At 42.1% G+C, this 16,714-nt stretch overlaps 1 protein-coding gene and 1 long non-coding RNA gene across 7 annotated transcripts in view; one reads left to right on the plus strand and one right to left on the minus strand.

Annotated features, from left to right (window-relative positions):
* The window catches only part of TRPC5 (transient receptor potential cation channel subfamily C member 5), a 175,064-nt gene that overhangs the window by 150,643 nt on the left and 7,707 nt on the right, over positions 1-16,714 (plus strand). For all 6 annotated transcript variants that reach the window (XM_081897335.1, XM_081897336.1, XM_081897334.1 and 3 more), the window contains 2 exons: positions 9,372-9,578; positions 10,821-10,862. In XM_081897335.1, coding sequence (XP_081753461.1) covers positions 9,372-9,578; positions 10,821-10,862 — 249 coding nt within the window. The remainder of the gene's footprint in view (positions 1-9,371; positions 9,579-10,820; positions 10,863-16,714) is intronic.
* LOC309362091 lies at positions 4,519-9,361 on the minus strand. Its single transcript, XR_014164792.1, has 2 exons — positions 6,315-9,361; positions 4,519-5,376 (listed from the first exon to the last, which is right to left on the minus strand). It is a non-coding gene; the product is annotated as an uncharacterized lncRNA (long non-coding RNA).

A 16,714-nucleotide genomic window follows, 5' to 3' on the forward strand; every position in this document is an offset into this window, starting at 1 on the left:
GCACACACACACACACACACACACACACACAGAGTGAGGAAAACATAACTGACCTTCCTTGCATGGCAACAAATTTCTATGGACCCTTGAGAGCACCATACAAGTGTTGAGTATTATTCATTATCCGTGCCCAGAGAAGTGTGACATGTTCAGAGGCTTCTAGATCCCTTTGTGCTCCTGAAGAAACACACACACACTTCATTCTTCCTGGTACTATCCAAGGGGCACACAATTTTTATAAAATAGTTAGCAGGTTCATAATTATATCCCACATACTCACCAATGCTTTTGACGTGTGAGTGCTGCATTTGCCTCCAGAATTTCCTCTGGGGCATCAAATACATGTCAAGCTGCATCCTGAGCAATGGAAAGGTCTCCCTGTGCAATCTGGCTCTGCATACCTCACTGGAGTCTAAGGAGGCTTAATTGTTTCCCTGGGAGCATGAGGACGTCATGCATGTGATGATGAAGAACTGTCTCTTTCCTTTCCTTTTCCTTTTCCTGTCTTTAGCCTAAGTATATCTCACCTGTGGACTTGAACTGAGCTTTTAATATTCATGGACTGTTTGCTGAGCAACCAAATGCATCCAGGGGATGCATTCTGACTTTATACACTTGTGTTTTGCTTGAGCCCCACAGGAATAAGCAGATATGAGTTCTCTCTCTGCCTCTCTCCAACTCTTTTATCAGAAGTGGCCAATTGTATTTTATTAATATTTGGCATTGTTTCCAGGTTATGAAGCACCTCAAGCAAGAAATCTTCAGTAGGTCCCTAACCTCATTCCCCCGTCCCAGTCCAAGCCCAACATGCACACACCTCCTCACTTTGAGAACCAGAGCATAGAAAGTTACTTTTATACTGAGTCAGATCATTGATGCTTCTAGCTCAATGTTGCCTCCACCAGCCTCCCTTAACTTGGTGCCCTCCAGATGCCCTGGACAACCACTCGCACCAACCCCAGCTGGTGGAGGCTGTAGTCTAGAATATCTGGATGTCACCAGGCCAGAAAAGGCTGGTCTACACTGGTTTGCAGTGGCTTTCCAAGGTCTCAGAGATGAGACATTTGAAACCCAACCTGGTAATGTCAGTGATTGAACATACATGCATAGCAGATGCTCTACACCCTTTACTATTTTTGCTGCCTGTTCAATTCCCCAGCAAAGTGGTGGGCAAACAAGCAGAAGAGCAAGTGATGGTGAAGAAGAGCAACAGCTGTCACCTGCTCTGGGAAAGGGGAAGGGGGCAGGTGAAGGTGAGTGCCAAGAGTCCATCACTGGCACATCCCTACATAGAAGGTGCCCCCCAGGTGTTGCTGCTTGCTGCATCTCTGCTGGAAGAGAGCATTCAACTGTGTGGGACCAGCAACACTAAGTGCCCAACATCTAAGTTGAGCGTAGTCAGGCCTCTGGAACATGGGAGACAGCTAATGGCACTCCTCTGGGGATTTGCAGAGAAGTTATACAATGCTGCGTTTCCAGTACTTTTTCCCTTCCACTTTCCTTCTTGCAAAAGTCCAGTTTTAGGGGGAAGTGGGGTTTGTTGTGCAAGAGCCCTAAATCAATGTTAATTGTACAACCTGAATTTGTCAGTACACAATTGAATCCTACCAGAAAATAGCATCAGTCTTCAATGCTTTAGCAATGTGCTCCATAGCCTTTTAACAAGGCAACAGAGGTTAAAGATCAGAGTTCTCCTTCTTTTCCTAGATGAGTTACCGGTACCTTCTCAGGTTGACAAACCCCATCTGGCCCTCACTTCCCTCTACAGCACAAGCAGAAACCACATTCTTGACAGTTGGACCCACTATTGGGGGGAAAAGATGAAGAACAAGAAAAGATAGTGAGAGACGTTCACCCTAAAATGCTCATGAATTTTTATGATGACTTCTTTTTAATTGCCAACTGTTGTGGAAATGTGGAAAACAAAACTTAAAACTGGAACAAGGAAGAACTGAGATAAATGTTACAAATAAGAGGCTCTTTTGATCCATTTTTAGCTGGTTCTTTAGGAGAAAGGAAAATTAGACTCAGAGAGACTCAGCAAAACATTTTTATTGTAACCATTTAAATCGCAGTCCCTAGCACACGTGCGCGCACATTCTTAGTCATGCTCACCAACTCTACACCAGTAGCTGATCAGGCCATGACAAGAGGACGGATGGCAGGCATTGCAGCGCTGGGAACATGGCACACCTTTCCACTGGAAAGTCCCTTCTCTATAGACTTTCAATCAGACGTTCCAGCTCTGGTGATTCACCACCATCTGTTCCTTGTCATAGTTGTTCATCACGTTCCAGAGTTCATCACATCATCATTAGTCAATCTTGCTCAACACCCGTCCTTTGTTATCAGCCTGTTCGTACGTCAAGTCTCAAGAACTCAGCACTTCTTCCCCACTTCACTTGCCCACAAGTCTTAATGAGACTCCATTTTAGAGTGGTGTTCTTCAGCCTAAAAACAGGCCTACACTCATTCCTTCATTCATACCTTAAATGTCTAATGAATGTGATTGTTATACTCATTACAGGAACCAGTATTGTCCAAGATTTGCTCATCCTTACCAACATATGCCTCAGTCCCAGAATTAAGGTTGAAAATTCTCCAGGTTAAGCTGAAATTGTGGAAGAGTAGAACACAGGACGTGTTGCTGAACAAGAAGCAAATGAAATAGAGGGACTCTTCTCCCCCTAATGGAAACTCACTGATAGCTCTTCTTCTGCCATTTGTGCTTGTAGCAATAAATTTCCTCTCACAGATATTAAGGGTGCTTTCCTCCCCGCCTGTGTGAGATGGGCCCAACCTGCTTGCATAGTTTATATGCCAAGTGACAGGCAAAATGGCATCCCAAGAGGCCCCTTTAATGACACGGTGGAAGCCAACGTAGCCAGAGGAAGCAGCAGAGACAGCAGCCTAGAGCATCCTCTCATCCTCAAGTCAGACCTGACAAGCAAAATTAACGTTCTCTCTTGCGGCTGAATTAATTAAGCAAAATAAGATATAGAAGGCAAGCCAGCCCCTCCTTCATGCTTGCATTTTCCTTCACAACCTTTCCTTCCTTCTCTCCTAACCCTGAAAATCAGATCTATATAATTAAAGAGATTCGCCTGGGAAAGTGGCCAAATGCTTAAAAGAAATGCTAAAAATACAATCGACAAGCGGCGTTACTCTGCACCAGCTATTATTCATGATGCTCATCAGGGTTGCAGTAATCAAGGTGCTCAGGAGGTAATGGCACTCACAAAAATTTGGTCTGGCTACTGAGTAGCTGATGACCACAATGTTCAGGAAAACAAAAGACCTGGCAGTTTGCAATAAGACTCATAAGAAGAGCCTGCTGGATCAGGTCAGTGGTCCATCTAGTCCAGCATGCTGTGCTCACAGTGGCCAAACAAATGTCTATGGGAAGCCACAAGCAGGACCTGAACACAAGAGCACTCTCCCTTCCTGTGGTTTCCACCAACTGGCATTCAGAAGCACTACTTCCTCCATTCAGAGGAACTGCTTGCCTCTACACTTTTTTTGTCCCAGCACTTTCCCCTCGAAAACCCACTCTTTAATGCTGAATCGGAACAAACAGCAATTCCTGTTTTCAACAGTTTGCCCTTTGCTCTGATTCAGTGGTAAAAAGTGGGTTTTTGAAGAAAAGCACAGGGAAGTGCTCAAACATGGCCCTTTAAAGGGTGGGCATGCACCTAAAAACATGACACAAAAGGAAGTCTGGATCAGCCCTCCAGAGTAAGGGCATAACTGCCTTAACTCTCATGCATTTTCAACATGTAGTTATCAGTGTCTGCTTCTCAATCACTTTCTCCCATGTAAAGGAGAAAGATCCTGGAAGATGCTAGAAAAGTATAGTGTATAGTGTATTTTAAAAGTATAGTGTATTTTAAAACAGGGTTTTAGAGTTTTGCCTTTTGCCTTCCACCTTTTTGCCTTTTGCCTTCCACCTTTTGGATTTAAATTGTTTCTCTGGAGACACTGAGGGCAAAGCCCATGAAAGATCCGGTCAAGTTCTGAGCCTCGATGGTCCTATGGGCAAACTACTATCAGGAATTTGCTATAATGAATGGACAGTCTTATCTGACAGAGAAGGGACAGTGATATAGAGAAGATATATTCAGCTAATCTATTTCTCATATGAAATTCCCTGCTGGTGCTTTCAAAGCACTGCTTTTTTTGACCTGTGACCTTCACAGTGCTCTGATTTATCTGGATATTGCAATCAAAGCAGAACACATTTGAACTGAATTCGGACAAATCAAAGAGCCACTCCAGGCTTCTCCTATCAGGCAATTTAATAGAAGAGATTTTTTAAAATCCCGCTCTATTCTACGCACGTGCCTTCTACCAGAGGTCCTCATTAGCTGTCGTTGTTTCATTTCACAGGACCGTTGGCTGCATATGGACAAATCTGTCAATTTTGACTTCTCTCAGGTTTTCATTTTTAAAGTCTTAGGTTCCTTTCAGTTCAACGCATTCAACGCATAGTAGTCTGCCTTTTAAAAAAATATACTCAAATATTTGTATGCATTTTAATTACATTTCTCTCAAGAAACACCTTTCACACACTTTCATACAACTACTAATCCAGCATACACATTTTTGCAAGCCCTAATAGAATCCGTTTTTGCATGTTACTTTCATTAATCAATCCATTTCCCCTTACTACAAAAATTGTGTCCACATTTTTTCAATAGTAGACTGCATGGCAAAATTCAGGGAAGTGCTAATTTCAAACAATAGCTGTGTTTTGCTCTTCATATTGGTTCAGGAAGTGCAAATTTGTTGGGTTCACATTAAAATTTGAATTGATACATATTTTCCTCCATCTCTAGTGGGGTTTGGGGAGGCTTGTTTTGCTTTTCATGCTTTTCATAACCTTAATATTCAGCTACAGAATGCGTATAGACAAGATGTTGGGGAACTAAAGCCCAAGAGAACCGGAAAGGCTACAAAATACAACATGTGGACAATACATTTACAAAACATTCAAAATCCTTACAAAATGGGCAGCACTGATCTTTCTGTTATTTTTACAAACTAAAATTCAGATATCAAGCATCCTTCCTTTCTTATTTTGAGGGTGCCACACTTTGGAATGTTGGAGAATTCCATGAAAATAGAAATGGGAGCAGAAATTGTCAGGAATGGGAATCTATTCAGTGAACAAAATTAATATTCGCTGTTGTTTTTGCTTTCAGTCCACAAACAATACAGGATTGATTATGTCTTTTCTCCTTTTGCATTGCATTTCCTCTGCATTAAAATGAATGGGGTGGAGTAATTTACATAATTTGTATAATGAATTCAATATGCTCCATAATTTCACCACAGCAGACAGTGGGATGAATAATGTAGATTTTAGCAGAAGTGGAACTGGAAGAATGGAAACAGTGCTGCATGCAATCAATACAGGGCAGAATGGGAAAGGATTTCTTCTACATCCCTACTACCCCTTCCCAGTCAACAACCTAACCCCCCTCCAAAGCAAGAGATGCATTTATTTATCAACTGAACCATTACCGTTGCCATTGTCGTGTGCAAGAATGGGGGTGCATGTGCTAATAATATTTTCAGGTGGCACCTGGCTTAATTTTTGGGAACTAAGAACATCTATACATACAAATATTCCCCCATGGAATTCTTTGCATAGGCTTTAGTCTCCTTTGGAGCTAACCTGTGACTGAGGTGGTGTTGTGGCTCCCATCTCATGGCAAAGGCTCAAGGTACAATGGTGGTACACATTAAGATCCATCCAAAAGCCCAGAGTGCCTCAGGTACTCAGAAAAGACCCCTGCCTAATGCGATCTTCACTGCTAGAGAACTTGAACTTGACTTCCTGTTTCAGCCCATATCTTTAATATGTATATCTGAGTTATATGTATATCTGAGTATATAGGCAAAGTAAAAGGCACAGCAGGTGAATTGCATGGCTAAGCACAAGATGAGATCTTGTTCCAATAAGCGGCATGCTCCTGTCTCTTTTATTTGAAGAAGTGGGTGGGCACAAGCCTTAGCATGACAGTTGTCTTGGGACTGGGCAAGCAAATGGGCATCCCTGTAAGTGGGTTGGGCCTGCGAGATTTGTTCACACCAGCATTGTCCTTGGAGATGGACGTGGAGTCAGTGCTGACTCAGTATCCAATTTACTCTCAGGTGCCTTCCCAGAAGGTAGAGACTCCTTACAGACAGGAGGAGGAAACTATGGCAGCTCCACTTAGGAGGTACCTGACAAGAGGTGTCCAATAACACAAGGAGGGATGCCTCTCTGCTCACCTGCTTAGACCTTCCAGGGGATGTCCAGTTGCAACTACCTGATCTCCTCCCACTCTGCCTCAGGATCTGACTATTCCTCCCATGATATCTTCACAGGGCTCATGACACTGTCTGAGGCTTTGGAGAGCTATTGCCAGTACAAATTTGCAAATAATCTTTATCTACCCGTAGGCAGAAAAGATACCTCAACCCAATATCTTTTCCCCTGAAAGGGGAAAAAACAAAATATTTTGAGAAGGAGAAATCACCTGCAGGGAAAGGCTTAAGTATTCCCCCTCCTTACAGCCACTGCAGATTTCTAGCCCCCTGCCTCTTGACAATGGCATTTGAACAAGTAAGAAACCATTAAGACAAATCATGTGAGATGAACTGTGGGTCTCCAGCATCCTTTCCAGGTTGGCCTTCGAGGACAAATCATGAGATAGGTGTCGAAAGCATCAGGGACAATCAGAGTAGCTGGTTTGACATTTTGCACACTACTTGGAAATCCAATCCAAGTTGGCTCTTATGAACTTTATTCTTTCGAGAAAAGAAACCTACAGTTGCAAAAGCAAGGGAATGGGGAAAATTCCACTACAAATAGAGAAGACAGCATTAAGAGTCAGGGATTTGCTAAAGGATGTCTTGTGAATTCTGCTGTCATTTCTTCACTATGAAGGAAAACAGAGGAGAAATTAGCATTTTGTGTGCGCATTTTTTTTTTAATGTAACAGACTGACTAACGCTGTCCATTGTTTATGACTGAAAGAACTAAGATAAAAATATCTGAGTGACAGCTAGGAAGAAGTGTGGTGATGGTGATGGGACAGAGTGGGGATGTGGTCAGCAGGAGCTTGGAGAAAGGTCTCTGGAATCAAACCTTGGGATGATGATAAGGTCACCACGGAAACAAGCCCATAGTGCAGAATATGTGCAGTAGGTTCAATGGTTGTTGTTCTTTTAAAATCAGGAAACTGAGCAACCTTTACAGAAGGAAGTCAGCATGTACTTGCCCATGTTTGAATGCTAAATAATCACATGAACTATGGAAGGGATGGGATAACTTTTCCCCCTATTGATAACCACAGTCCCTTGGGGGCCATATGTTGGGTCCAAGACCTGAAAGCAAGTGGGGCAGGAGCCAGCCATGTGTGGGCTCCTTCTCCTCTCTCTCTCTGCTAGCCCTTCTCCCACTCTTTCTCTGTCACCTCCTTTCCCACCTGCATGAAATTAGTCCAGGGATTGCAAACAATGACTGGGAGCACTGCAAATCACTAACTGCTGATATATGACATATAATGCATTTGAGAGGATAGGGTACATCTCACTGTAACAACAAATGTTTAATGTTGCAACATGCCCTGGCGCCTTAGGGCAAAGGGCAGGTAATTGACAATAATAACAGCCATAAGTCAGCATTGTTCAGAAGTTTATTTCTGTCTTAGGAGAGAGTTGTATTCTCCCATTCTCCCATGTTGTGGAAGCTGTCATGAGAACCATCGGCACCACAGAATTTACCACTCCTAGTGGAAGGATAATGCAAATGAAAGGGTTGGGCACACATGCAACACTGCAACATTATATGTATGTATGTACACAGTGTCTGTACAAATGCTTCAAGATGTTTTGCATGTAGTGTTTACCCACACATATTAGAAGAACACTGCAAAAAACTAATCATTGTATAACCATCTGTACTGTAACCTTAATATTGCTTTTTTGCGGTGTTTTATCAGTATTAACATGTGCATCAGTAATAGAGGGAAGTAAAGATTGAAGAAATGAAAGAACATAAAACTGCAGCAAACTCGTAATTTACAAAAAACAACAACCCTAAATGCATTCGTTTCACTTTAAAACACGTTCTTGCAAAAATGTATAAACTTTTGTTGAAATATGAATCAGAAGAAAAAGGGTTAATGGGTGCATGATTAAATGGGCAAAAAGGAACAGTTGGAACATATGTGGAATAAGGGGTTAAAATTTACATTATGTTATGATCATAAAGAGAAGTTTTATAAAATGTTGTTATCATTGGTACTTAACTCCTGAGAAATTATTTAGAATGTATAAAGAAGTTTCAAATGTTTGCTGGAAATGCCAATAACATGAAGGAACATTTTACCATGCTTGGTGGATGTATAAAAAGGCTACAAAACATTGGATACAAACACATACATTGATACAGCAGGTTTTAAAGGTTAATATTCAGTTGAAGCCAGAACTTTTTCTTATAGGGTTAATGGATACACAACTGGAAAAGGACTATGAGAGATTATTTCAATATATGTTCACAGCAGCAAGACTGTTATATGCCCAAAGATGGAAAGATCTACAAACTATGGAGGAATGGCTGATAAAATTATAGGATGGCAAAATTAACACTTTTAAGTAGAGAAAAATCATTATTGTCATTTATTAAGGATTGGAAACTTCTTATGGACTTTTTGCAGGACAGAGACAATGAATTTGTAATATCTGGATCTGAAGACTGAAAAAATATTGGCTTATAGAAAATAGAATTGTTGGATGTTAATGAGTGAATACTATGTTTAGCTTCAGGACAGAGAACCAGAAGTCTTTTATCTTTTTTATTTTCTCTCTCTCTCTCTCTCTCTCTCTCTCTCTCTCCTTTCTTTCCCTTTCCCCCTTTCCCTTCCTCTTTGCTTCCATTCCTTTTTAGATTAAATTTTAAAAGCATTTATTTTGGGTATGAACTTTGGTATATCTTTCAACGAGTTATCAATAAAAATAGATTTTTTAAAAAAGGAAATCAGGCTAGGTAATCTGGAACTCCGCTGTCAGGGGGAGATAGTGGGTTGAGGAGAATTTCAGAAATTTCCATATGTTGTGGATTCCAACTCCCATCAGCTCCAGCCCCTCTGGCCAATAGTCAAGGATGGTGGGAGTTGTATTCCAACAACATCTGGAGGGCACAAGGTTGGGAAGGTTGTGGCTTTCATTATGTCATATACAAGCATAACCTCCAGGGCCATTCTTAATATTCAGCCAGAGAGGTTGTTGTACAGTAGCTTAGGGTGTGGGCAATTCGCTGTCACCCAAAGCTGAAAACAACTTTGCCACTATTGTTTTCTTGACTTTCTCTCCACACCCAGGACCATGCAGATATTGAATGGAAGTTTGCACGCACCAAGCTCTGGATGAGTTACTTTGATGAAGGTGGCACTCTGCCACCTCCTTTTAACATCATCCCCAGCCCCAAGTCCTTCTGGTATCTTTGCAAGTGGATCCACAACCAACTCTGCCCGTCTCAGGACCCAGAGAATGATCAGAAAAAGCATGAAAACCTGAAGACATTCACGGTAAGAAGACAGTCCCTGCAATCACTCTCAGGAAACTCTGCTTTGTCATTTGGTTCTTTGCTCTTGAATGGCAGGATGATGTTGTAAGTAGGGATGGGGAAAAATTTTATTCAGTTTGCATTTAAAGGTGTATCTCCCTAAGATGCAGTTTATGAAACAATATGAGAACTGAAACATAGCTGGTATTCGAAATCTGCAATTCTTCAAATTTTGAAAGACAGTTCTCCAGCTCAGCAAATGTGTACAGTAATGCACTCATTAAGGTAATGTGTGCATAAAAATGCATATATTAGTGTACATAACATACAAAATGCAGTGAGGTTTAGTGGTTAGGGTGTTAAACTAGGACCTGGGAGACCGGGGTTCAAATCCCCACTCAGGGCTTTTCCAAACCTAACTTTTGCAGGGGTCCACACTTTAAAGCTTTGTGTCCGAGCCCCACAAAAATCCGTTCTTTAAAGCTGAGGTGCAACAATCACTTGCTCTGATTCAGTGATAAAAAGTGGGTTTTTGCATGTGAGCTGTGCCTGGAAAGAGAAGGGCAAAAGGTAAGCAGATAAGCCCTCATTTTGGTAGCTTGCACCCAGTTCTCCAATCTGTTAAGGTCATTTTGAATTCTGATTCTGTCTTCTGCAGCATTAGCTACCCCTCCCAGTTTGGTGTAATCTACAAACTGGATGAGCATCCCCTCTGTTCCTTATTCCAGGTAGTTTATAAAGATGTTGACCAACCATGGGTCCAGGACAGGGACCCTGTTGTGGCACTCCACCTGTCACTTTTGCCCAGAATTAGGAGGAACCATTAGTGAGCAGCCTAGATTTCAGCCAGTCAACCAGCTACATATGATGTGAACACTGGCTTCATTGGCTTCAAAAGGGAGGTCAGATTCAGAGGCTGTATATACACACACACAAACACACACACACACACACACAGCCGTGTTGTGGGAGGACCTGACTTTTGAAGAAGAGCTGTAGCACAGTGGGTGGGAGGACATCTGCCTCGCATGCAGAAGATCCCAGGTTTAATCGCCTGTCTGAAGCCCTGGAGTGCTATTGTAGACCAGACTGAGGTAAGTGGACCAATAGTTGTGCCTCACCTTTACGTGTACCCAAGATTTCTATCAGCAACTAGCTAACTAGTTCTCATCCAGTGGGGCTCTTTTTGACAAATTGCTTACAGCAAAAAAGTTGAAAATATGATGGTCACCTGTTTAATATATATGCGCCTCTTTCATTTCAGGAACGTCATGCTGACAACTTGATTCAGAATCAGCACTATCAGGTAAAATACATTCATTGATGAAGCAGTTTATTTGCATTTCCGTGCTCTGCAATGAGCTTAGAGCCAAAGAGTTTCTTTATACTTTGCAAAAAAATGGGTGTGGCCTCAGATTTTTAAGAACTTCCCCCTCCCCCTATTTAAATGACAAATCTAACATGCGCAGCAACACCATATCGTCAACTGCTTTAGAAGCATTTCTCTGTTCCAGTAGAGGTTTGTCACATAGTGGGGTCCTGCAAAAAATAAATAAATAAAAATAATCCAGAGCTCCCATGGGTAGGCAGAATGAGTTCCCTCATTGTTTAGATCCAGGTTACGACTTTCTGTTATACTTTCTTTTGGCATCCGGTTACAACTACAAGGAGTATTCTTAGTTCGTGAGAGTTAATGCAAAAGTGTGATGAGATTCGGTTTGCATTAAAATCTTAGTGTTTCTAAAATTAGACTGTAGAACTGAGTACGTGCAGTTTGCAGCAGGTTTCAGGTCACTTGGTTCATTACATCTCTTTACCCATGTGCATTGGCAAAACACTGCAAAAAGCCGTCTGGCTGTGATCATGCAAACCGCAGAGGCATGTACTGGTAAATAAAGAAGTATTTTTTTATTATAGCAGTCTAATGGTGCAAACTCAGTGGCCAGGAAGGAGCAGGGTTCAGGTGCTCTTGCAAGACAAAGGAATAGCAATGATTTATCTGGTTTGAGAGCAAGGCTGAAGACTCAGGAGGACAAGATTAGTAGCAAGAGTTCCAAGACTGCATGCGAGCTGCAAAGCTGTCCAAACCAGTTTCTTCACCTTCCATGTGACCTTCTGCACAAACCCTGTTGAATGTACCAGAGTCGTGCTATTAGAGCAGGGATGGGAAACCTCAGGCCCATGGGCTGGATGTGGCATTTCAGACCTCTCTACCTGGTTCTTAGGACTCTCCCTAAGTCCCTCTGTCCTCTTGCCTCTGACCCTGATCACCACAGGTATGTGGTCCTTGAAGGGTTCCCCATATAGCATCTGCATACAGAACAAGGCCTTGAGGATTTGAGCATTTTCCATCATAGTTTTTCGCAACCCTAAACTGCATTTGTAGTCTGTTTGGCATCACTAATTCTTCCAATTAAAAGATTTACTAAGATTAAAGGATTTACCATGCCATCAGCTCGAACACATTATGATAGATTTTTGAAAATAACCACTGAGATATCAGAAGCTCAGATACACTTTTAGATGTGGCTCCTTCTCTGTAGCTGCAACAGGTTGGAGTCTAGCTTTTGATTGTGGAACAACCTAGGAGGAACAAAACATCCATCCTGGCCTGGCCTGTTTTTACTGTTACTCATGGGACTGTATCTGGGGGAAAGGCTGTAGCTCAGTGGCTAGAGCATCTGCTCTGCACCCCAAAGGTCCCAGATTCAACCTGCAGCATTCCAGACTGGGAAGGGCTCCCCATGTGAAACCCTGCAGAGCCACTGCCAGAGCTTAGTGACCAATGGACTGACTCATTATAAGGCAACTTCCTACATTATTTTGCATTCAAAAAGCAACACTTGAATAGGGAGAAGTAGAGAGTGACAGGTTGTGTGGCAAATAGTTTGCCCCTTGCTTCTGGGTCCTAAATAGAGTTGCCAGGTCAGCTGCATCCCAGACCCTAAGATTTCATGACCCCAAACTGAGACCTAGGAATGGCCACTGGTGATGGGCCCTGGAAACAGAGGTTAATTGGTGGTGAAGTGTAGGAGGGAAGACACACACAACCCAGAGTATCTATGCTGTAATTGACAGGGCTGAGGCTTGCAAGCGGCATGCACTGTCTTGCTTTTTATCAAAGGCACTCCCACCCAGTTGGAGGGGGCTGGAGATTTCAGGGACAACCTGAAGTTCCTAGCCACAGTATTTAACTCCCTACACTTGAAATCCTGAATGCTGAAATATATGTGGCGAGATGTGGCAGCTGGATCCTGAGCTCCCTACAGGCCACTCATTAAAAATACTCTTACTGAATTTTAACAGATACAATACATGCAAACAAAACTTGGCAACAAATTAGGATTTACTGAAATAAGACGTGCTCTCTTTCTACAGTAAAGAGTTTTGACTAACATTTTGTGCATTATTTATAATCCTACAATATGAAAACATGCTGTGCACCAATTAGTTTTACAAATGCGAAACCTGCAAATAACCTCTCCATAAAGCATCTGGGATAGTGGTTATTGTAGCAGAACTCCAACTCACATATGGCAAAAAGCACCCCAAAAGATTTCAAATTTGTCCTTTTTTTGCAGCTCTCTGCAGGCCATTTTGACAGGTAGTCAGATGCTCACCTGGCAGTCATCTGGCTTCACCAACATCAGCAGGCGATGGCTCATAGACAATTACAACAAGCCCCATTTGGAGCATGGACTGGGACCACTGTACTACTACCAACCCCTGCAGGGCTTGCTGTCAGCAACTTAAAGCAAGCCCCACTTTGGGTTGGAATCAGGCATACTACAGAGTTCCCAGTTAAGAACGCCTTTATGTAGCTGACCATCGAACAGCTGATCAGTTCTGACAGGAAGCCTTGTCTGTCAAGGAAGGGCACTTTAAAGCTCCCAATTGTTCCTTTCTAGTCATGTCTTTACTTGATTGCTGGGATGTAGGTGGCGCTAAGGTGTAAACTACTGAGCCTTGGGCTTGCTGATTGGAAGGGTGGCAGTTCAAATCCCCACGACGGGGTGAGCTCCCATTGCTTGGTCCCAGCTCCTGCCGAACTAGCAGTTCAAAGGCACATCAAAGTGCAGGTAGATAAATAGGTACCACTCCGGGGGGAAGGTAAATGGCGTTTCCATGCACTGCTCTGGTTTCACCAGAAGTGGCTTAGTCATGCTGGCCACATGACCCAGAAAAACTGTCTGCGGACAAACATTAGCTCCCTCAGGCAGTAAGGCGAGATGAGCGCCACAACCCCAGAGTTGTTCGCTACTGGACTTAACTGTCAGGGGTCCTTTACCTTTACCTTTTTTTAGTCATGTCTTTACTTGATCCGTGAACTCACATCACATCATATGTGAAGCAGATGGGTGTTGTTTGCGGAAAATGGGCTTATGGACCAAGTTAGGATTTCTGCAAGGCCTAATTTGGAGCACAGGCTATAGGTTCAACATCTACTGCCATAAGATGTGATAAGAGATAAGGATGGGGAAGAAAGTCTTTACAGCCAGTCAATCTGGGAATGTAGCTCATCTTTAATCTTAAACCTCTGCTGCCTTGCGGGATATTTTTAGGAAAGGAAACGACTAAGGAGTAAACGTTACACAAACCTGGAGTGCAGTCCCTAAGATGGTTGGATGGACCCTTGTTTGCCTACTTCCAGCAACTCCTGCAGCCAAGCTGATGCCAAACATATCACTCCACTTTCCTTTGGAAATATGCTAGGATTACATTCTGCTGCTTAGTTTCTCACAGACCTTTCACATTAAGATTAACAGCCTTCATATTTGCACCTAATTCAGCCCATTAATCAGTTCTCATAACTGATTAATCCATATTTAGAAATATGTAGGATCTAATTATATTTCAAATCATATTTCTAAATATATTTAGAAATATATAGGATCTAATATATCTCAAGGATAAATATCTAACATATATGTTTAAACTAGAATTCAATAGATATTAACTATATGTAGAAACTGTTTCCCAAACAAACACTATGCCTTAAAACAATAATTATAAATAATAATATATAAATAACAAAGATATCCCCAGTTACAGATAGGTAGCCGTGTTGGTCTGCCATAGTCAAAACAAAACAAATTTCCTTCCAGTAGCACCTTAAAGACCAACTAAGTTATTTCTTGGTATGAGCTTTCGTGTGCATGCACACCAGTACATGTTGGTTATTGAAAGGGAAGAAATAGATGTAAAATCAGAATCAATGTTGATAAAAGGGAAGGTATGAGATTAATGAAAGGGAGAGAATACAGAAAGTAAGGGGGAGGGGGGAAATAATTACAAAACACACGCACTCATGCACACTCACACTCACTTGCTTATATGAAGCAACAAAAAGGGGAAAGAAACAAGACTAAACTAAGTAAGTGGGACTCTTAGTAAAAAAAATGACTTAAAATGAAAAGGTGGGAAAGAAAAAAAGAGGATGGGAGGGATAAAAAAGGACTTCTTGCTTGAATCCAACTTGTAACAGCTCTCTCCTTTTAATAATGAAAATTATGCTTCATTCATATCCAAAAGAAGACGAAGAAGAAGAAATGCTGTTGACATCATTCTAAGATGGTAACCAAGGGGGAAAAAAGGATTTCAGTTTCTTATTAGCCTTAGTGACTTATTTTTATTATTTAGCTAAAGAAGGGAAAAAGAAAAATCAATGAATGCTATAAAGTCACAGCTGTTAAGAGAGAAAAAAAGAGAGAATTGAAAATTGGACATCATAAAACCTGCATAAATAAAAATCTTCTTGTGCTCAGTTGGTAGCTCTACTTGGCAGACTTTTTGCAGTTAGTGCTTGGATATAGGCTTCTGCATCCTTTGGTACTGTAAATTTGTATGTTTCCTTGCCCTTTCTGACACAGAAAATAGCAGGGAATCTGATGTAGAACTGCAGATTAGCTTCTATTGCCAAGCATCTTGCTTGGAGGAAACCACATCTTTGATCTGCAAGTTGTTTTGTGGATTCTGGAAATACGGAGATTTTATTCTTCTCCCAAATTAGTGGCGTTTCTGAGGACCGTTCATGTGCCATTCTTATAACTCTGGTTTCAGTGCGGAAAAATGGGAGGGGGGGGCTTGTCATCTGGGCAGCCTAGGACCTCCATACACACTGCCCAGGCTAACGCCTTGAGGAAGTGACTCCAATGCTGCTAATGCAGAGGTTTGACTTCACCCCCAGTGGCACAGTCCATTGTCTCTTGAGACAGATGTATGCCAAGAAAACCCAATTTACACTTCCGAAAAACAATGCATGAACCAAAAAATACAGTTGTCCTTTGAAATCTGCACTCCTAAAGCATGTGTATCAAAGAAAAGTACATGAAAATACATGTATTGGTGGGAAAAAAGCATATAAAATGCATTATGTTAAGAAAATTGCTTCTAATCTTGTATATTAAAAGAAACACACTAAAATGCTGGTAAATTTTTCTGAGGACTTTGTTATGGCGAACTCAGGCATTAATGTGTGGCAATGTAAATTTAAGACTGGGAAAGTGAGAAACCTGAGGATAACTGACATATTCACCCACCCCTATTGGTAGTGCCAAGGTGACTTTTTAAAGGGTAACATAAATTCATGGTTGCGCTTCGAGGCCCCCAAGCCCTTCCCCTGAAAATAACTTCAAACTGACACGTAATTTTAGTTTAAGTTATTGGGCAAAATTCAGGCCACAACTTTACTGATTACAGCAAAGTGAGTGGCGTTGACTTAGGCATTGGCAACAGACTATAACGGACTCCTGCCTCTCCGGCTGGAAGTCTGAAAGGGTAAACACCAAATGAGGGAGCAACATTGATGAAGACCAATGAAGCTCACCCTGGGGTTCCTGTGGTCCTGGCATGGCCCTAGCCCCTCAAGTGGACTTTGGATGAGATCCAGGACCCCCAGATTCCTTTACCGGAATACCCTTCTTCATGGAGGGGCAGGTGATGGCCGCACCTCCTGTCCCACACACTTCAATAAGCCAATGCCTAATCACCAAACCTTACAAAGTTGTGACGATTGCTAAGGGGGTAGGCAAAAACCAAGTGGCTACATCCAATCTGCCGAATGGAAAAAAATTCCTACCCAGCCCCTGCTCCAAAGCAGGCGACCCAATCCAAAGCAAGGCCAAAGCAGCAGCACCTAAAACTAGGGAGGGAGGGTGG

The sequence above is a fragment of the Podarcis melisellensis genome, assembly GCF_964234715.1.
Source record: "Podarcis melisellensis genome assembly, chromosome: Z".
Classification (NCBI taxonomy): domain Eukaryota; kingdom Metazoa; phylum Chordata; class Lepidosauria; order Squamata; family Lacertidae; genus Podarcis; species Podarcis melisellensis.